This window comes from Astyanax mexicanus, chromosome 24, assembly GCF_023375975.1.
Source record: "Astyanax mexicanus isolate ESR-SI-001 chromosome 24, AstMex3_surface, whole genome shotgun sequence".
NCBI classification, from domain to species: Eukaryota; Metazoa; Chordata; class Actinopteri; order Characiformes; family Acestrorhamphidae; genus Astyanax; species Astyanax mexicanus.
The window spans coordinates 8428039-8449686 of NC_064431.1; the positions used below are offsets into that span (position 1 = coordinate 8428039).

The following is a 21648-nucleotide window of genomic DNA, read 5'->3' on the forward strand; positions in this document are numbered from 1 at the left end:
CTCATCTTTGGCACATTGGAGGGTTTTCGAGCATGAACCACCTTTTTAATGTCATGCCACAGCAACTCAATAGGTCAGGTCAGGACTTTGACTAGGCCACCCCAAAGTCTTTGCTTTGTTTTTTTTCAGCCATTCAGAGGTGTACTTGCTGTTGTGTTTTGGATCAGTGTCCTGCTGCAGAACCCAAGTTTGTTTTAGCTTGACATTCTCCTTCAGGATTTTTTGGTAGACAGTGGAATACCGGTACATGTTTCCATTTAACACAGCAAGTCTTCCAGGTCCTGAACCCAAAAACAGCCTCAGACCATCACACTACCACCACCAAAGTTTACTGTAGGTATGATGTTCTTTCTCAGAAATGCAATGGTACTTTTAACTTTTTTTAAAGGTTACACTTTTGTCTCATCAGTCCACAGAGTATTTTCTCAAAAGTCTTGGGGATCAGTACTATGTTTTCTGGCAAATTTGAGTTAAGCCTTAATGTTCTTTTTGCTCAGCAGTGGTTTTCATCTTGGCACTCTGCCATGCAATCTTTTTCCTTTGGTGGAGTCATGAACACTGACTTTAACTGAGGCAAGTGAGGCCTGCAATTTTTTGGATGTTTTTGTGGGGTCTTGTGACCTCATGGATGAGTTGTCGCCGTGCTCTTGGGGTAATTTTGATCAGCTGGCCACTCCTGGGAAGGAGTCCCAATACTTTTCAAATGGCTTTATAACCTTTTCCAGACTGATAGATCTAAAATCATTTTTATTTGTTCTTGATTCTCTTTGGATATTGGCATGATGTCTAGCTTTTGGGTGTCTTTTGGTCTACTTTGTACTGCTTTGTCAAGCAGATCCTATTAAAATGATTTCCTGATTCAGAACAGGTGTGGCAGTAATCAGGCCTGCATGTACCTAGTGAAATTGATCGCTGTGTGATACACGACACATAAGTTTTGTTCTAACTGGTGAGCCAAACACTTTTTCACACAGGGCCATGTAGGTTTGGATTTTGTTTCGCCCTTGATAATGGAAACATTCATTTAAAAACGTATTTGTGTTTTTTTTTTGTTAAAATTTAAATTATTTTACAATTTTTTTTCGACTAGATTGTAAAGACATTATATACACGAACATGCCATAACAACAAAAACATATACTCCTACATTCATGCAATACCAGAGGTGGAAAAAGTACTGAAAATTTGTAATTAAGTAAAAGTACCTTTACTTTGCTAAAAGTCTACTCAAGTAAAAGTAAAAGTACCCATCTAAATATCTTATATATTATAATTATAATATAAATTATATTTTTTAATGAACTATTTTTCCATATAATAAAATGGACCTTTAGGGCAGTATTTGTTCAGACCACCCCATAAAACAAGTGGCATAGGTTCCTATGGTCCATTTTTTTTCCTTTACTATTAAAAAGTTATGGTAATATAGGTGACTATAAACTGTAATTTTATAGTTTTACAGTTCATTATTATTTTTTAACTTGCCATTGCTATGCTTAAACTGCTATTTACATGTTTTTTTTTACATTTAAGCAGATTGTTTAATGATAAAAGTACTTAAACCAAATGCTTTCGCGTGTTTGATGTGGAAGTTTTTAAAGCTGACAGCTCTGTCCGGCGAGGCACATTTTGCATTGCATGAGGACGTTATTGCCTCGTTATTTCACGTACGAGCATCCGTGCAATTTTTTTTTTAATTCAGACAATTGTTTTTTCTCCCCCCAGCATTTTTTTTACTCAATAACGGGGAGTTTTCCAATGTAGCAAAGTAAATTACTTGTGTCAAAATGTACTTGAGTAAAAGTAAATTACCTATTTTTAAAACTACTTTAAAAATTACAAATTACTCATAAAATCTACTCAATTACAGTAACTTGAGTAAGTGTAATTCATTACTTTCCACCTCTGTGCAATACACATAAAACTCACAATTTCTAACTAGAATTATGTTATTTAAGAGAGCAGATGCTTGGCGAGGACCTTCGCCCCCTTGTGGTGAGAAAAGGAAAGAGACCAAAAGAGGAAGTGAAGAGGAAAGAGGCTCCACCTGAGACTCCAGTTGTTGATGTGTGTTAAAGTTTTATTTCTAATACATCTGATCAAATAGTAACTTTCAGTGTTGCTTAGTTTAGTAACATGGCTTTTATGTCTTCTGTACCATTTTATCTGACAGCCTACAATCAAGTTCGATCAGCAGCCTTGGTACATCAATGCCACGGGAGGAACGCTGCACCCGTACCAGCTGGAGGGCCTGAACTGGCTGCGTTTCTCCTGGGCTCAGGGCACAGACACCATCCTGGCTGATGAGATGGGACTGGGCAAGACCGTCCAGACTATAGTATTTCTGTACTCACTCTACAAAGAGGTGCTTACTCCATTAGGATCCTCCACTCAATCAGATCTCAAGTAGTTGTCTTCCAGTCCCTGTGCTAGTGCTTCCTTGGAGCTGGCTGAGTGCGCTCTTGAGTATAGGGAACAGAAATGTGGGAAGAAAAGTTGTATTTTATATGTGGTTACAAAGGTAACATTATGGATTAAAGTAATAATTTGGCCAAAAATATAATTTACACAGTTTTCTCAATGTAGTTTATTAGCCTTGAGATAACTAGTGCCCGGGGTTACCTTTTTTAGGTTCGTACTGTAGATATGATAATAATCTGTCTATAGCTATCAGTAGTAGTATCAAAAGCTTATCTAATCCGGTTAGAGTCTGGCTAATAAGATGTCTAAATCATTGCTTTGTGTGGATTCTGGATTCAGGATTCTGTCACTGTACACAGTAAGGCTATCTGAAAACATGGGCAAAGAATATTTTAAAATGCATCCATGCATTCATGATTTTGATTATATAAGCCATATAGTGAAATGTGTAATTACTGGGAGAAGTCATTATAATTATGTGTCTGGTTTTGTGTGCTAATTTTCCTTTTTATTATTGTGAAAGTGGTCTTCTCTGTGGCATTAAAAAAGCCTTAAAAAGACACACAACAGCAACAGCAATCATTTATACAATGCAGTTTTATTAATTAAATGTGTTAATTAATTTGAATGTGTAATAATTTGGCAGTACATATTGTGTAGTTGGCTTCTATATACTACTTGTAATACTAAATTATGTACCTTTAAAAAATAATGCATGCTATACATACTATGCTATCTTAATACTATACTTCTTTATTTTCGGTGTTACAGTCTTGAAATAAGATGATTTCAGCTTAGATGATTTCACTCCCAGATACACTCCCAGATACAACTAATACTTCTGGAAGTATTAAAACAAGTACAGTTCTACAGTTTTGATTAATTCTATAAGCTTCTATTTTCCAGGCAAATTGGCCCATTTTAGACACTAAACATGCCTTGGCTGACATACCACATTTTGGTTTAATCTAATTTTAAACTCTTTTTTTTAATACTGCATGCTGATTGCTCCTCTTCATCCCTTCAGGGTCATTCCAAAGGGCCTTTCCTGGTCAGCGCTCCGCTGTCCACTATTATTAACTGGGAGAGAGAGTTTGAGATGTGGGCGCCGGATTTCTACGTGGTAACATACACAGGGGACAAGGATAGCCGGGCTGTCATTCGGGAGAATGAATTCACTTTTGAGGACAGTGCCGTCAAATCTGGACGTAAAGTTTTCCGGATGAAGGTAAAAGATTGTAGCTGCTTGCAAACATTGTTTGATATTGTGTATCATTGTTTTTGTTGTTTTAAATGTATGGGTCTGTGTGTGTAACTGACTGTTGTGGTTATTGTATATACACAGAAAGACACTCCTGTGAAGTTTCATGTGTTGCTGACCTCGTACGAGTTGATCACCATTGACCAGGCCATTCTGGGATCTATTGGCTGGGCCTGTCTTGTAGTGGACGAAGCTCACAGGCTAAAGAACAACCAGTCTAAGGTTCTACAAAACTGGCAGTTTTTTTTCTATATGTTAAATATTTGCTGGAATATATTAAGTAAATGCAGTGTGAATGAACTTCTTATTCAATTTCTATTTGTATTCTTGTTAAAAAGGTAGGATATCACTAAAAAGCTTTGTCTTGTTCAACATATTTAAGCATGTGGTGCTTTGGACAGAAAAATCCAAAGTTGGATATTGGGTGCAAAGTAATCTTAAACCAATACCGTATGTAAAGCATGGAGTTAATGTCACAGTTTATGGCTGCTTGACAAGCTCTCCATCATAGATCCAGTATGAATTCTTTATTTTATCAGAAGGGGCGTGAGAAACATTTGAGGCTATCCATACAAACAGTGTAGATAAATTGTCACACAGCTAAGAGAAATCTGCATGGAGGATTGGGAAACACTTTCTCCCAGTCTATGTCAGAGACTAGTAGATGTTTATAGGGATGGTCTAATTGAGGTTATTTTGGTCAAAGGGCAAACATTTACTCACTACATTTTACATATGTTAAAATGTATTTTCAGTTTTATTTGTTTATTTATATATGCTTTAACTTACAGTATTGTTCAAATGAAGACCAGATGTCCATATGATTAATATGTTCAAAAAGACAAAGATACTCAATGACTGCATACATACTTTTGTAGTTTCTGTTGTTTTTTACTCTGGCAAAATTAGAGTTTACCAGAATGTAAAATTTGAGGAAATACCTTGAGTGAAAATACCCGAATGTACACTGACATGCCAAATATCATGGGACATAAGACGAGTATTGGGACAGTTAATTTACCATGGGCACCCTTGCCATTAGTCTCACAAGCCTCACTAACAAGAGACACAAGAACCTCACCACCTCACCACACTATATACAGGTGTGGGCATTTCCAAACCATTCCGTAAGGTAACACTTCATTATCATTATACATACTATCCCATGACCTTTGGCATGTCAGTGTTGAGATGTTTTCAACAGTTAACAGTTATTTCCAACAGAACTTTCAGATCTATTCAGAGACCTGATGTGATGGCCCCTTTAACTCATTTAAATCTACAGCAAGATGAGTAACAACTCAAGCTGTGATGCTGATTACATTTTTTTTTAGTTTTTCAGAATTCTGAATGGCTATAAGATCTATTACAAGCTACTCCTCACTGGAACTCCACTGCAGAACAATCTAGAAGAGCTATTCCACCTACTTAACTTCCTCACCCCAGAGCGCTTCAAGTAAGAGCTCACACAGAGCATGATTCACACCTTTATTCGCAATCAGAGAGCAATGCTCTGCACATGAAGATCTCATATAGTGCTCAAAGTGACAACTAGTTTTACATGCAGAACTAAAAAAACAAGCAAAATGTGTAAAGATTTTATTCACTTTTTGAAAATGTTGCTTTCTATTTTTTAAATATCACAATCTATAGCACAACCTTTTGTGTGTTTTAGAGATAATTTCAGGGTCACATTGTAATGATATTTCTAAAATAATTGCAAAAATGTGGGACAATGTGAAAAAAGGAGTTTATCTTTCAAATTTCTTTGGAATATGTGCAGCTTTTGGCTTTGCATTGTTTTGTTAAAAATACATGAAAGTGTGTTTAGGCAAATTTATGCCATATTGCTATCTTTGCAAGAGAAAACACAGGTGCACCACTGACTGAATACAACTCACGACAGATGTAAACATTCAGATGTTCATTGCTAGCTTGGCAGTGCAGCGCATTCTGCTTGTTACTTTTCTGTCCATAAGATAGCAAAGACACACTCACACGTCCTAAATCAAGCTGCAGCTTGCCTGTAGATCACTAAAATTAGGCCCATGATATTTTGACAACAGACTAAACTAAGTGGAACCAACAGTATTATGTATGACTCTAAACTGTTTTTTTTCTGATTCTGAGATTGTTGATTATTTTATTATTTCACCTTTCTATTTTTTTAATATCGAAAATAGGGTTGTTAATCAGCTATTCAAAAGAGTTTACTTAGAAAGCTAACATGTTCACTACAGAATACACTAAAGTCTGTCTAAGTGAAACTCCACTTATAAATTTTAGACAATAATGATAGAGCAACTGGATGGACAGAAAGCAGAAATTACTGTTTTTTTGTGGTGTTGTTTTCTATAGCTCACTTTCTAATTTAGCCTTCTAATTTAGCCTGTATTAGTGAGACACAGAACTGAAATTTGGCACATCAAACACGTCGTTGTATTAATGTAAAAGCGTCTTCATTTGGAGATTACAATGTTACACTTTTATATACAGCGGAACGTGGTTTTGCTATTTTACTGCCCAACCCTTGTGGCAAGTCTGTTTATTCTACCTAACAGTGCATTATAAATTTAATTTAACAAATTAATATAAATACTATCTATTTCATTGTATATTTTTGCCTTTATTGTAAACCTTTATATCATTATGTGATTTGGGCAGCAATCTGGATGGCTTTCTGGAGGAATTTGCGGACATCTCTAAAGAAGACCAGATAAAGAAGCTGCATGACCTGCTGGGACCGCACATGCTCAGGAGGCTGAAGGCAGATGTTTTTAAAAACATGCCGGCAAAGACAGAGCTCATTGTCCGAGTAGAGCTCAGCCCCATGCAGAAGTGAGTGCATCTCTGTTTCTGACATCATGAGATGAGATAGACCTAGAGGAAACCTAGAGGAAAGGTTTTGATCAGTTAGCCAAGATATTAGTGCCTGATGTTTGCTTCTATAGTTTTGCACAGGAGGTATAAGACTTGATTATGTGGATTTTGACACTGTTGAGAATTTGTACAAAGTAATACACAAGATACTCTTGTAGTATACCAAAGGATGCCAGTATGCCAATATCAATGACATAGCACAACCTTTTGTGTGTTTTAGAGATAATATCAGTGTCACATTGTAATGATATATAGTCTGAAATAATTGCAAAAACATGGGACAATGTTTCTTTGTAATATGTGCAGCTTTTGGCTTTTAATTGTTTTGTTGAAAAATACATGAAAGTGTGTTTAGGCAAATTTATGCCATATTGCTATCCTGGCAAAAGAAAACACAGGTGCACCACTGACTAAATACAACCCAGACAGATGTAAACATTCAGATGTTCATTGCTATCTTGGCAGTGCAGGTGTACCGCGCATTCCGCTCATTAACCACATGGACATGCATCAGTGCACAGATCTTTTTAGAACTTTTACATTAGCAGTAAACAGAATACTAACATGCCTTTTGCAGGTTTCTAGCTGTGCAAGGTGAACTTTTCCTGTCGATAAGATAGCAAAGACACACTCATAAGCGTTAAATCAAGGTGCAGCTTGGCTGTAGATCACTAAAAGAAGGCCCATATTATTTTGACAACAGACTAAACTAAGTGGAACCAACAGTATTATGTATGAATCTAACGGGTGTTTCCTGATTCTGAGATTCTGTTCATTATTTCATTTGTGGTAAAAATAAAATGACATCTCCTGCCAGGTTCACATTTGCTCTTTCCATCACTAAACTCCTCAAAGAGAATGTCATATAGGAGGCATTTTGATGTTTGAGAAAGGTGTACAAAACGATGAAAACCAAGCAGCTAGACCTAGGCCATTATTAGAAACACGGTCATTTGGTGCAATTTATTGGGCATGGGACAGCTTAAAGTAATTAAAAATGTTGTTCTTAAACTATACATTTTTATCACTGTAGATTTTGGTTCAATTCTATACAGTAGGCTTGTTATAGTAAGCTTGTATTCATATTATAAAATAATAATGATTACCTTTATGTCATATTATATCTTTATTGCTTTGTCATATATATGCACATTTAGTTTCAGTACAGCCATGGAATAATTCCTACAATCTGATGAAACAAATTATATTAATGAGATCTGTGTGAAATTTACTCATAAACTCACTAAGAATCACCATGTATTAATAAAAATTGCATGGTATTTTTCAAGTCATCTTACATGATTTTGATATGAGCTGAGAAAGCAGCTGCATTATATATCTAATGGGATACTGCTTTTCCAGGCGGGTTTCTGAAAAGCTTTACACGCGAGCTCAGTGATGAGTTTTCTTTTATTCAACTCAAGTATACAACAAGTATACAACTTCAGAATAGAAATGTATAGTATAGTATAGTCTAGTATAGTATAGAAATGTACAAAGTATACAAATAATGTCAGACAAAGAACTCATTTTCATTATGTTTGGTACGTACAGAAACAATAACAATACACTGCAATAAAAACAGCTTCTGGATAATGTCTTGTTCTAGTAACAGACTGGGAGGGTTTGAGTTATCTAACATTTATATTGCTGCCAAAACTGCTGCCAAAAATTTCTATAAAACGTAAAGTTACATTCTTTTAATAAAAAGACTCCATCGTAAGAAGTGCATTCAGTAGAAAAAATGAAAAACACAGGACCCAACGAGTTTTTTTTTTTTTTGTGAAGAAAATGTAAATTATACAACAGAATTGGCATGCCAATAATAATAATAATAATAATAATAATAATAACAACAACAACAACAACAACCAAATCTTTTTTTATTATTTTTAAAATTAGGGATAAACTGAGTTTTTTCATTTATGTTTACAATTTATACATTGCACGCATAATTTTTTCTAACAACAGTGAATGTAATTTGTAGTAACTTGTTTAGGTTGTAAAGTCACCTTTAGATTTAACTAGAAATAAACAGAAGTACAGAAAAATATTATTTTGTTTTTTTGTGATTAACTGTAACTCCGCAAATGTTGTTCTAAATTACTATAGGGTGGGCTTTGATTTATTTTAACAAATATATTACACACACCCCCACCCCCCAATGTCCAACCCACTTTTACGCCATTGGATCTCTGAATATCCTTTCTGTATATTTAACATGAGCTTGTCTCCTCCGCACAATCAAAGAAAACACCATATGTGCAAGGCAAACCCAGATTTGTGTTAGCTCTGAAGTAGAAGAAATTTAGCTTATTTGAGAGCGATGTTTTTTTTGTGAAACACGCTTCCTATAGAATATGCTAACTGCGTGCGAAAAAAGTCGCAAATCGCTTTTGTTTGAAGTTGCCAAAGGAGGGTCAACCAGTTACTAAATCCAAAGTTTCACATACTTTTTCCACCCTGCACTGTGAATATTAACATGTTGTGTTCAATAAAACTAGGCAAACATATAATTGTTTGTGGGGTATTAGTTTAAGCAGACTGGGATTGTCTATTGTTGATTAAGATGAAGATCAGAACACATTTTATGACTAATTTATGCAGAAATCAAAGTAACCCCAAAGGGTTCGCATACTTTTTCTTGCAACTGTATACCATAAAACAAAAGTCTTTGATACTCAGAGCTTGAGCTGTATCATTCTTCTCCTACACAGGAAGTACTATAAATTCATCCTGACACGGAATTTTGAGGCTCTGAACTCCAAGGGAGGGGGAAACCAGGTTTCTTTGCTCAACATCATGATGGACCTAAAGAAATGCTGCAATCACCCTTACCTGTTTCCTGTGGCAGCTGTGGTGAGTGTGTATGTCTGCATATCCACCTTACAAAAGTTTTATGCATCAGTTTTATCCACTGTTTAAGGTCTGGCTGGTCTGGACAGTCATCAGAGCATTTAATTTCTAGTTGTACTATTCATGAGTGTGCATGTGATAAATATCCTAAGCGTAAATTTGATTTAATTAGATTATTTTTATCTTTAATATACATGAAAAAAAATCTAGAAACCTTAAAAGGGATGCATGTATTTAAAAAAGCAGATAAGTGTGCCTAAACTTTTGATTGTCAGTCCGCACATCCCAACAGGACACTGACCTCAATTTACACGTTAGCTAAAAGAATGTCTTTCTGTATTTTTAGCTCACTATGAGACTGAGTTACATAACAGCTGTTTAAAAGCAACGCTCACTGAACACAGTGTTGTTTTTCTCCAGTCTTCTGAGGATGCTGCTTAAAAACACAAATCTCCAGTGTTTAATGTTCACAGAACAGGAACTTCTTTGATATCTCTGTTGCATAATCCTCATTATACGGCATGTAAAGTCAGTCCACTGCGGTCACTAAGCAAAGAACATTTTTTAGGCAGCTAAAACATGTTAGTTTTCTAAAGTCTGCTTTTTTTGTTTGACACTGGAGCTATAAAGCTAGCTGCAGTCAGGGTTGAATTATATAGTGATATTTGGTGGGTTATGTCTTTTTTAGGGTGTAAAGAGAAACCAGTACATTGGTCAATCCTTAAAATGTAAACTTCAGGGTTATACATCAGTGTATTGATTCACTGCATAGATAGATATTTGAGTTTATGAAAAACTATATATAAAACATCTAATTCCTCACTACAACAGCCACCAGAGTATAAAGCTTTTAGTTTCATGTTCACTTTTCCCTTCCACCTTAAAATGGCGCATGCATGACATTGAACCTGTAGTACATGTTAATGGTTTTAGGAGTTTTATACATTTCTGCTTATGTTGTGCAGAAATTACCAACAGTGCACATGCAACTAAACCTAGATTCCTGTTTGAATAATCTGTTCCACTTTAAAAGTTTAAGACAAGTACAAAGTTTCTAAAAACATATCTTCTTGTGTCACCACAGCAACATGTAAGGTGAAATTTGTTTGGATATAATATAAATAATTGTGATTAACCATATTATTGTCATTTTAAGACCATTTCATGGCACTGATATAACTAAAATCTAATAGAATAATGATGTTATCACTCTATTAATCTTACGATTTGGAAAACATTGTAATAGGAATATATAACATCTGGTCCTGTGTGCCTAGTTCACATTACTTTGCTGACAGACAACTGAATCGCTCATATCTGGATTACATATATATTCAGTCCCAGAGCCACAGCACAAGTAAATGAGAGAGAATAAGAAAGAGAGGAGTTGGGGAGACAAAGTGGTCTCAACTTTAAACTCCAGCAGCTCAGCAAACCGTCCTTAGTGCAATGAAATTCATAAAGCACACCGTCCACAAACTGCTAGTCCACCTTAATTTTAAGGAGTTCGCACATCGTACAGCAAGTATCCACATGCAGTAAAGAAACACCTTACTTTCCTTCATGTTTTTCCCAAAAGTTTAATCTGATTGGCTGATGAAGTCCACATGATCACTCTGTGGTAAAAACCATATGGCCATAGAGTAAAAGTAATCTCTATTTTTATCTAAGTATAATTTCACAACTTCTTGAAAAATATGCTTGTTTGGAAAAATAAAAAGAAAATGTTAATATAATCTAAGGGTCATAACAAAACTCAAAATTAACAACAATAATATTACATAAGGCTCCTGATTGCTTAATTCTAAGTAGGTATCGGTATCAACAAGTTAAAAAATACACATACTTGTACTAATACTCGATTGTAAAACATAGTATTTATCTTGTTTTTTACATTTCTTCTTCCCAGACACTTAATTGAAGTGCATCATATGTATCACCTGCTGTTTCACATTTGTTCACAGGAGGCGCCGGTGTTACCCAATGGCTCTTACGACGGCAACCTACTGGTGAAGTCCTCAGGCAAACTCACTCTACTTCAGAAGATGCTGAAGAAGCTCAAAGACGAAGGACACAGAGTCCTTATTTTCTCCCAGGTTATTAACAAAGGCAGAATAACAGCTCGAATAACAATAAAGCAGTTTACATCCGCCACCGTATCTCTTATTTTGAGCGGAAGATTAATTACAGGGTTGGGCTTGAATGGGAAGCGAGAATAGAGCACATTTATCTTTCCAAATGGGAGATGACAAATTAAAAGGCTACTCCTATATTTATCTCCACCTTATTGTTTTTTCCTCAGATGTCTTTCTATTGTACTGTGGGTGTAATCACTGGGTGCATTAATCTGATGCTGAATGAGGCATTTTTAAGCAGCCGTGTATTATTTTCCTCTGATGTGACTTTTCATTTCACCACCCTTGTCCTTTCGCTAGATCTTGTGCATGAATATGCATTTTGATAAAGATCTCTGATGCTTAGAACGAGCTAAAGGAAAGGGCACATGGCTGTTTATCTTTTTGTATGGAATATTTTAACCATATATTTTGAGTCCTTTAAAAAACCTTTAAAATCTAGTTTTATTATATCTGATATTTCTTATTTTTAGATTTTAAAAGAATATTATAGGATATATTATATTATATTAAGTTTAAAAGTAAAATTCTAAAAATGTATAAAAAAATAAATGGATTTAATTAAATTACTACAGTAATTTCAAAATTAGGAAAGGTTGATCAATGGTTGGTCATAGAAATATTTAGACCATATTTCATTGGAAAAATACTTTTTTTTTAAAGTGTGTGCCTATTGTGGTATTTCCTGAAAGCCCAGCTGCACTTTAAATTATAACAGCAATATTAATAATTGAATTGATCTAATTTAGCTAACCTCTACACACCCACACCACAAACACCATCAGCATGTGGCCCTTATCCCTATCTACTGCATGTTGTGTTGCCTAGTCTTATCTTAGTGTTGAACACTCTGAGGGCACCTTTTCTCCTGCTAGGCTTAATGTTGGTTAAATGCTGCAGTGAACACTAATGTACAAAAACAGAATTATGCTCTCAGTGTTTGTAAAGGTAGAGCTTTGTTTTTTTAAATAATTATTTAAATAATTTACCTAATTTTCTTCCTAATTTGAAAGCCAATTACCCGAACCCTACTTATATGAATTCTCCTTCTCATTAACAGTGTACCAACACTAGGTGGATGAAGACTAGAACACTGTTACAAAGTCAAATGACTAAAGGAAGTTCTTCACTGGACTTGAAATATGTTAACTTAAAGCACATCTTTGATAGAAGGTTCAGCAACTTAACATTTTTTAACATTTCTAATATAAGTGTAAGTTTGTGATAGTTGGGCAAAATGAAGTCAGTGTTCATTTAAAATGTTAATTATTATTCACATTTAACCTCTTTTCCTACTGTGATACTAAATGTCTCTTTCCCCCTGTGGGCCTGTGGGACTCTGTTTCAGATGACTAAGATGCTGGACCTGTTAGAGGACTTTCTGGAGTTTGAAGGCTATAAATACGAGCGTATTGACGGGGGCATCACAGGAGGACTGCGGCAGGAGGCCATTGATCGCTTCAATGGTGAGCTCATATCATTGGAAGCAAAGCGGTGCCTCCACCAGGGGCAGCGTCTCACTCATTAGTGCATTAAAGCATTCATACTGATTGGCCTTTTATCTGTGTAAAGCTCCGGGGGCGCAGCAGTTCTGTTTCCTGCTGTCCACACGGGCCGGGGGACTGGGGATCAATCTGGCAACCGCTGATACAGTTATCATCTATGACTCTGACTGGAACCCTCACAATGATATCCAGGTACAAACACAGTATAATGCACTACTGTCTAAAACTTCACTCACTTTGTTATGAATTTAGGTAGAAGTGGATTCTAATACAGTACCAGTCAAATATTTGGACACACCTTCTTATCCTACGTTGTAGAATAATATTAAAAACATTAAATCAATTACAGGACACATGGATTCACTAGTAAACAAAAAAAGTGTTCAACCTCCACAATCCCCTGACCTAAGCCCAATGTGATTTGGGATGAGCTGGAGCTTGAAGCGTGAAAAAAGCAGGTGATTCTCCCTCATTAAGACACTAAGATTAAAAGTGTGCAGATCTGTCCTCAAAGATAAATGTGCTACTTAGAATAATGTAAATTATAAAACATATTCTGCTTTGTTTAACACTTCTTGTTAACATTCAACATGTTTTCTGTATAGCTTTAATGTCTTTACTAATACATTTATAATGTAAAATTAATAAAAAGAAAGAAAACACATTAAATGAGAAGAGGTGTGTCCAGACTTTTGACTGGTACTGTATTATTCTAGAACATTATAAACCTTTTCAATTACAGGACTTGGTAATTAAGATAAAGTTGAAAGAAAAAGTGTGTGAACCCTTTGGGATTACTTGGATTTCTGCATAAACTGGTCATTAAACGTGTTCTGATCTTCATCTAAGTCACAACAATAGACAAACACAGTCTGCTGAAACTGATACCACACAAAAAATGTTTGCTTGGTTTTATTAAACACAACATGTTAACATTCACAGTGCAGGGTGGAAAAAGTATGTGAACCTTTGGATTTAATAACTGGTTCACCCTCCTTTGGCAGCAAACCAGTGGTTGCAGATCAGACCTGCACAAGAGTCAGGAGGAATTGTGACCATTCCTTCCTTCACTTAACTGTTTCAGTTCAGCTATAATATTCTTGGGATATCTGGTGTGAATCTCTCTCTTGAGGTCATGATGCCACAGCATCTCAATTGGGTTGAGGTCAGGACTCTTCAGAAGGCGTATTTTCTTCTGTTGAACCCGTTCGGTTGTAAATTTACTTTTGTGTTTTGGTCATTGTCCTGTTGCATCATCCATTGTCTGTTAAGCTTCAGTTGGTGGACTGATGGTCTTAGGTTTTCCTGCAGAATGTGTTGGTAAACTTGGGAATTCAATTTTCCGTTGATGACGGCAATACTTCCAGGCCCTGAGGCAGCAAAGCAGCCTCAAACCATGATGCTCCCTCCACTATCCACAGTTTGGATGAGATTTTGATGATGGTGTGCTGTGCCTTTTTTCTCCACACATACCGATGTATGTTCTTTTCAAACAACTTAATTTTGGTTTCATCTGTCCACAGTATATTTAGCCAATCATGCTGTGGAACATCCAGGTGCTTTTTTGCAAACTTCAAACATTTTTTTTGGACAGCATTGGTTTCCTCCATGGTTTCCTCCCATGAACTCCATTCCTGTTTAATGTTTTCCTTATTGTAGATTTGTCAACAAAAATGTTAGCATGTGCCAAAGATTTCTGTAAGTCTTCAGCTAACACTCTAGGACTCTTCCTCACCTCATTGATCATTCTGCACTGTGCTCCTGCAGTCATCTTTATAGGACGACCACGCCTAGGGTGAGTAGCAACAGTGCTGAACTTTCTCCATTTGTAGACTGTCCGTCTTTTTTTGTAGACACATGAACATCAAGGCTTTTAGAGATAATTTTGTAACCCTTTCCAGCTTCACTTCTTAAACGTAGGTCTTCTAAGAGCTCTTTTGTGCGAGACATGATTCACATCAACAAATGCTTCTTAAGAACAGCAAACTCAAAACAGGTGTGAGTTTTTATAGGGCAGGGCAGCTTTAACCAACACATCCAATCTCATCACATTGATTGGCTCTTACAAAAAAGTCATTAGCCTAGGGGTTCACATACTTTTTCCACCCTGCATCGTGAATTTTAACATGTTGTGTTCAATAAAACCATGCAAACATATCATTGAAATGGTATTAATATATTGTATGGTATTAGTTTAAGCAGACTGTGTTTGTCTATTTTTGGGACTTAGATGAAGATCAGAACACATTTAATGACCAATTTATGCAGAAATCCAAGTAATTACAAATAACTACAGTACTGTACGATGAAACATCAAATAATTGGTTAGAATATTGTATGGTATCCAGTATCCAACAAAAAAAGTGTACACTCCTTACACTTTTGCAAATAGTTGATTATATCTGTTCATACACTATAGAAATTAAACTTGGAACTTTACTATAGATTAGTATAGATTTTCTGTCAATTGAAACAATATCTATTCTAAGTAATATTCAAGTTTCATTTCCTTAGTGTTGTCCCATAAAAAGATATAATTAAATATTTGTTAGATAATTTAGTTAATGCTAATGTTCTGTTTTTGATTACAGAATAGGTACAATAATTATTATGATTCCAGTAAATTAAAAAATAATGTAATTCCAGTAAATTACAAAATAATGTCATTTTCTACTTGTTTGCGTCTCTTTTGCCTCTCTTTAGGCTTTTAGCCGAGCACATCGTATTGGGCAGAATAAGAAAGTGATGATCTATCGTTTCGTAACACGAGCATCTGTTGAGGAACGAATCACTCAGGTGGCCAAACGCAAGATGATGCTGACCCATCTGGTGGTGCGGCCAGGGTTAGGGTCTAAAACGGGATCCATGTCCAAACAGGAACTAGATGACATCCTTAAGTTTGGCACAGAGGAGCTCTTCAAAGACGATGTGGAAGCTATCGGTATGTTTCTACAGTCATATGGAGCATTAGAATTCTCACTGAACTGAACTAGAGGTAATGTCAAATGACCCAAGTGCATATGAGACACTTTATGCCTATTTATTTAGTAAAAAAAATCAATAGCTACCCTTTTCTTTGGAAATGACAAACAATGAAAATGCATTGGGTTATTTCCCCCATCAAACTAATTTTTACATTACAAATTATCCATATACACTACCAGTCAAACATTTGGACACACTTTTTTTCCCTACTTTCTAAATGAATACTGAAGTCATCCTGACTATGAAAAAAACAAAACCAAATTACTCTGGAGTATTTAGATGCTCTTTTCTAGGGAGCTGTTAACTTATGGTTTCTGAGGCTGATGAACTTATACTGTGCAGCAGAAGTAACTGTTGGTCTTCCTTTCCTGGGGCGGTTCTGATAAGTCCCAGTTTCATCATAACGTTTTGATGGTCTTTCAGACCACACTTAAGGATACTTTCAAAGTTCTTGAAATGTTTCGGATTGACTGGCCTTCATTTCTTAGTTGAGTATTTCTTACCATAATATGGATTAAAACATTACTTAAATAGAGCTATTCACTGTAAACCAACTCTACCTCTTCACAACTTTACAACTGATGCTCTTAAACACATTAAGAAGCAAGAAATTCAAGTAATTCACTCTTGACAAGTTCAGCACAGCTGTTAACTGAAAGCCATTTCAGGTGACTCTACCTCATAAAGCTGACTGAGAAAAACTGTCATCTAGGCAAGAGGTGCTACTTTGAAGAATCTCAAATATTATACATATTCTTGTTTGTTTAACACTTTTTTGTCTACTAAATAATTCCATGTGTTTTTTCATTATAATTAGGATCATTTCAGCATTAATCTACAGAAAAGGCGATTTATCTGTGTTATTTTTGTATAATTAATTAATCAAAATTAATGTGTTAATTTGACAGCCTTACTTATTAATACATGGCATGTTCCCATAGCTGGTTTTTCGTGCAGTCCAAAGTATGGAAATTTTCTTTTACTATAGCCTTCTTTACGCTTTGAGTGGAGAGCAGGTCCTCACAATGATTAGTTTTTAATTCGTTCCACACTGCTAATGTAACACACCTGATTTAGTTGATGAAGCCTTCAGGAGCTTCTGAATGGAGGAATCAGGTGGATCTGATTAGAGCTGCAATAAAACTCTGCAGGAGATTCAGCAGGAGCTTAACTAATTTACAACCACTCACTGCACTCTGACTATTGCTGCATACTTTTTGGAACACACATGTTCTGTGTTATTTTGTTATTTCTCATATTTTTTAATTAAAATGTTTTTAGAAAATGCTTTTTTAACCTTTTTCCCGTGATGTACATGCACAAACATTTCTATACATTCTACTGTTGAAAGGAGGCTTTACGGTGAATGTTGTAATGTTTAACTGTAAGAATTAGTCAGATCATGTACTAATGTGTTGAACAAAGCTTCATCACTTCAGCCCAGTTCTGGTGAGATTTACACCTATAGTCCTTCTGCCTCTAGTCAAGTAGAAGTATAGATACTGGGGTTTAAAAATACTTTTGTAGAAGTTTAAGTATCAACTCAAACCTTAAGTTAAAAGTATACTTAAGTAAAAGTATAAAAGTACTGCTTTTAAAACTATAGTCAACTCTTGGCGTCCAATGCTTGTTTACACTTAAGGTTCATTACCAAGACATTGTGTAAAATTAGCAAAGCTGCCAACAGGATTGGCATGCACCAAGTTAGCAATAAACGTCAGACTGTTAATGTCTAGGTTGTATTCACTCAGTTGTGCACCAGTGCTTTCCGTTGCCAAGGTAGCAATACATCAGAAATGTTCCTGAGCTAGAGTTTAGATTCTCTGCCCAAGCCAGACCCAAAAAGTTGTCCCACCGGGCTCAAGGAAATAGTCTGTAAATGCAGGTGTCTGTTTTTTAATGCAATTTTTATTTTATATAACGCTATGGCGTAATAATCAGGCGGGGCGGGCTCAGTCAGAATGTGCACAGGCTCCGGCCTGGTTGGGCTAGAATTTTTTATCTCAATCTAAGCTCTAACCTGAACACACCTTATTTTGACACCACCACACCCATCGGTGCAGATATTTAGGTTGCTATTTAGGTTGCTATTTAAACAGCGCAGACTGGAGCCGTGAAAATAGATTGTTGGCAGGGTGTGAGATAGCAAGGATCTAAATCCCCTCCAATTTTCTACCAGTTTTTCCCCAAAATCTCATTGGCTAATATGGTCCTGACACAATGTGATAAGGCTGGGGTAATAAATATACATTCAAACAAGGGTGTCAAAGGTATTCACATTCATTACTCAAGTAGATACTGGGGTTTAAAAAATAATTTTGTAGAAGTTAAAGTATCAACTCAAACCTTTTACTTAAATAAAAGTTTAAAACTACTAGTAAAAGTAATCAAAGGGGAAAAATGACCTTATAAACAGAAGCCTAGGCCGCACTACAGGGGCCTATAGTGCACTTCCCTGATGACTATAATAACTAAAAAATTCTTTAGAGATTCTGAGGGATGTTATGAAAATATTTTACAGAGAGTCTCACACAGACAGCATAATACGTGTCCTTACTACTGCTTTACCAACCAGCTGTAGACTGTAACTTTGCACAATCAACCCACAAATATTGCATATGGCAATAATATAAAGTAGTTATGCAGTAAACAAAACATAAAAATAGTCAACAATAATATAAAGTAGTTATGCAGTAAACAAAACATAAAAATAGTCAACAAAACATGTTTTATAACCTCTTCTGCTCCAAGCCTGATTTTACCAATTTCCGCCTGAAAATAAATACCCAAATTTGAAAGCTTTTTACTCTAATATTATATCATTTAGAGAATTTTAATATTATTAATTAATATTACTTAGAAGTCTTTGCAAAATTAATTGAAAACACTTAAAAATATATAATTGAACATGTAATATTTAAAATATGGAAACAAAAACTAGAAAAAAAAATACAGGTGCTTTTCAGATTTTCTATTTTTATTTTTTATTTTCAGATCCATAAAATTACATATTTATATTTGTGTTTATATAAGTGTTTTTACAGTTCTGTATTTTGCTACAAGGTGTTTACATTCACCATGTAAAATTATAAACTGCTCCCTTTCACTTGATAGATATCATAGTGATTTGCTCCTGGGATATGTCTGGACTGGAAACTTTATAAAAACAAAAACTACTAATTTTATAACTTATTTTGCAGTAAAGAATTTGTTTCTGTATTCTATATATATATATCTGATCAGTGACGATTTTGAAGCAGCAGAGGTAAGCGCTGGGTGTGTGCAGTTCCGTAATACTTAGAGTCAGGCGGTTTGAATGATGTATAACATGTCCGCATTGGATCAAATATGGATGCACGTAAAAAGCAAATATGCAAAATATAAATAATATTTCATATTTCGCCGTGAATTTTTATTTTCTAAAAGGAAATACAGCTAAATAGGCTAGACAACTGAAAAACCAGAGATTCTAAGCTTCAATATATGGCATATTGTGTGTATATATTGAGCCTATAATTATTCATAAACACAGCCAGATATTAATTATGACATGTTTCTGGCCCGCTGGTAGCTAAAGCACGTAGCTAAAGGTGGGTAATCCAGATCCAGAAATAAAAAATAAAAACACCTCACTTTGCTCGAGTCTCTTCTATAAGGCTCAATGTATCTGGAGTTTGAGGGTCTGAATGGTATATGTTTATACTTGTTATCCAACCACAAGCTTTCCGGATGGCGCCATTCATCTGTTTGTTTTTTTATGTTGCCGGAATGAAATATGAGTAACGAGGCTATTTTTAAAATCGTAAGGCATAGAAGGTACCGATAACTGCGTTAAAAAAAGTCAAAGTCAAAGTAAAAAGTTGTATAAAAAAATATTTATTGCACTAAAGTATAGATATCCAAAACTTTTACTTGAGTAAGGTAACAAAGTATTTGTACTTCGGTACTTGACACCTCTGCATCCAAAGTATGTAAAACATTAATAATTTCTTAAAAATATACTTGTTTGGAAAACTAAAATGAATTGTTGCATTGCACTGCTTTACACCAACATCTATACTATTACATAATGCTCAAGATTGTTTATTTCTAAGTAGATATCGTATTAGTAAGTACACATCCTTTGATTTGGTTGGAAAAAATGGTATTCATGCATCTCTAATTCCAATAATCCAATAATGCAGTTGTGTTTTGGGAGGAGGGGCATGTATAGTGTGGCAGAGGTTGCCAGTTGTTTGTCTGTTGTCTCTCCCATCTGAATTTATGGCATCATACTGAGCTATGTGTGTGTGTCTCCAATAGGGGACAATAAGGATGGAGAGGAAGGCAATGTGATCCATTACGATGACAATGCCATCTCCAAACTGCTGGACCGCAGCCAGGACGCCACGGAGGACACCGAGATTCAGAACATGAACGAGTACCTCAGCTCCTTCAAGGTGGCACAGTACGTGGTTCAGGAGGAAGACAGAGAGGTGAGAAGGGGGATCAGGGGTCTCTGGAGTTCTGGGGTCGGTTGCACCAGTTGTGAATAGGCTGGTTGTGCATTCAAACATAGGCTAGTTGTAATGGAAGCATTTAGTAATTTTAGATTCATGCATTGCGTTCCAGAAAAAAATCTGTATGTTGGCGCAATTAATTAATTGACGTGCGTTAATGTTTTAATGTTGACAGCCCTAATTTAAATATATAGTTTATATTTATAATTATAAATAATAAATTATGTGTGCTGGTGAACAACCACATTTCCATGGAAACATGTTGATTGACATAAAAAAGACCACAGTACCTACAGTCAAATTTGGTGGAGGTTCAAGAATGTTTCGGACTTGTTTTGCTGTCTCTGGCACTGACACCTTGACTGTGTGCAAGGCATCATTTTGTTGACTCCGTATGTCTGGGGCACTCCCCTCACCTGCAGGAGGAGGTTCAAAGGGAGATTATTAAGCAGGAGGAGAACGTGGATCCAGATTACTGGGAGAAGCTCCTACGGCATCATTATGAACAGCAGCAGGAGGACCTGGCACGCAATCTGGGCAAGGGCAAACGCATCCGCAAACAGGTCAACTACAACGACACATCTCAGGAGGACCAAGGTAAACACACAAACACACACACACACACACACACACTTAGTCTCTCGTGCTGCCATTATTTTCTCATTTATATCTCTTAGCTACTCTGGGTCTTGAAGGAAAACACTCATAGGGTTTTCTGCAGTAGTGAATGCACTGTGTATGTGTGTGCTGTGTTCTGCTGACCTGGTGCTCAGAATGGCAGGATGATCTTTCAGACAATCAGTCCGAGTACTCTGTGGGATCCGAGGATGAGGATGAAGATTTCGAGGAGAGGCCTGAAGGTGGGTTAAGTTATTTTGCCTTAACCGCTTCACAAAATAAACTTACACCAAAACAATACAGAGGACTAAGAAGGCTTAGCTTGACTAATAGCATTGCTGGACTGCTAATAGACCTTTCACAATTGTAAAACTGTAGCATTTTTGCTGCAGTTTTGGCTTCCCTCAGGCTGGCATTTTAGCCAATTGACCACCAGACTACAAAAAAGCCTTTGCCCACACACCATCACACTAATAAACACACTACAA

General features: G+C 35.9%; 1 protein-coding gene across 5 annotated transcripts in view; it reads left to right on the top strand.

Annotated features, from left to right (window-relative positions):
• Positions 1 to 21648, top strand: part of chd5 (chromodomain helicase DNA binding protein 5) — an 88732-nt gene that overhangs the window by 47539 nt on the left and 19545 nt on the right. For 4 of the 5 annotated variants that reach the window (XR_007429344.1, XM_049471700.1, XM_049471699.1 and 1 more), the window contains exons 13-26: positions 1959 to 2067; positions 2174 to 2365; positions 3449 to 3649; positions 3767 to 3904; positions 5017 to 5138; positions 6347 to 6520; positions 9280 to 9421; positions 11383 to 11514; positions 12902 to 13019; positions 13126 to 13250; positions 15762 to 15999; positions 20346 to 20518; positions 20965 to 21139; positions 21316 to 21402. Coding sequence is in view for 4 of the 5 variants with exons in the window: in XM_049471700.1 (XP_049327657.1) it covers positions 1959 to 2067; positions 2174 to 2365; positions 3449 to 3649; positions 3767 to 3904; positions 5017 to 5138; positions 6347 to 6520; positions 9280 to 9421; positions 11383 to 11514; positions 12902 to 13019; positions 13126 to 13250; positions 15762 to 15999; positions 20346 to 20518; positions 20965 to 21139; positions 21316 to 21402 (2126 nt within the window). In the remaining variant the exon portion in view is untranslated. The remainder of the gene's footprint in view (positions 1 to 1958; positions 2068 to 2173; positions 2366 to 3448; positions 3650 to 3766; positions 3905 to 5016; positions 5139 to 6346; positions 6521 to 9279; positions 9422 to 11382; positions 11515 to 12901; positions 13020 to 13125; positions 13251 to 15761; positions 16000 to 20345; positions 20519 to 20964; positions 21140 to 21315; positions 21403 to 21648) is intronic. The other variant, XM_049471701.1, reaches the window with a different exon arrangement.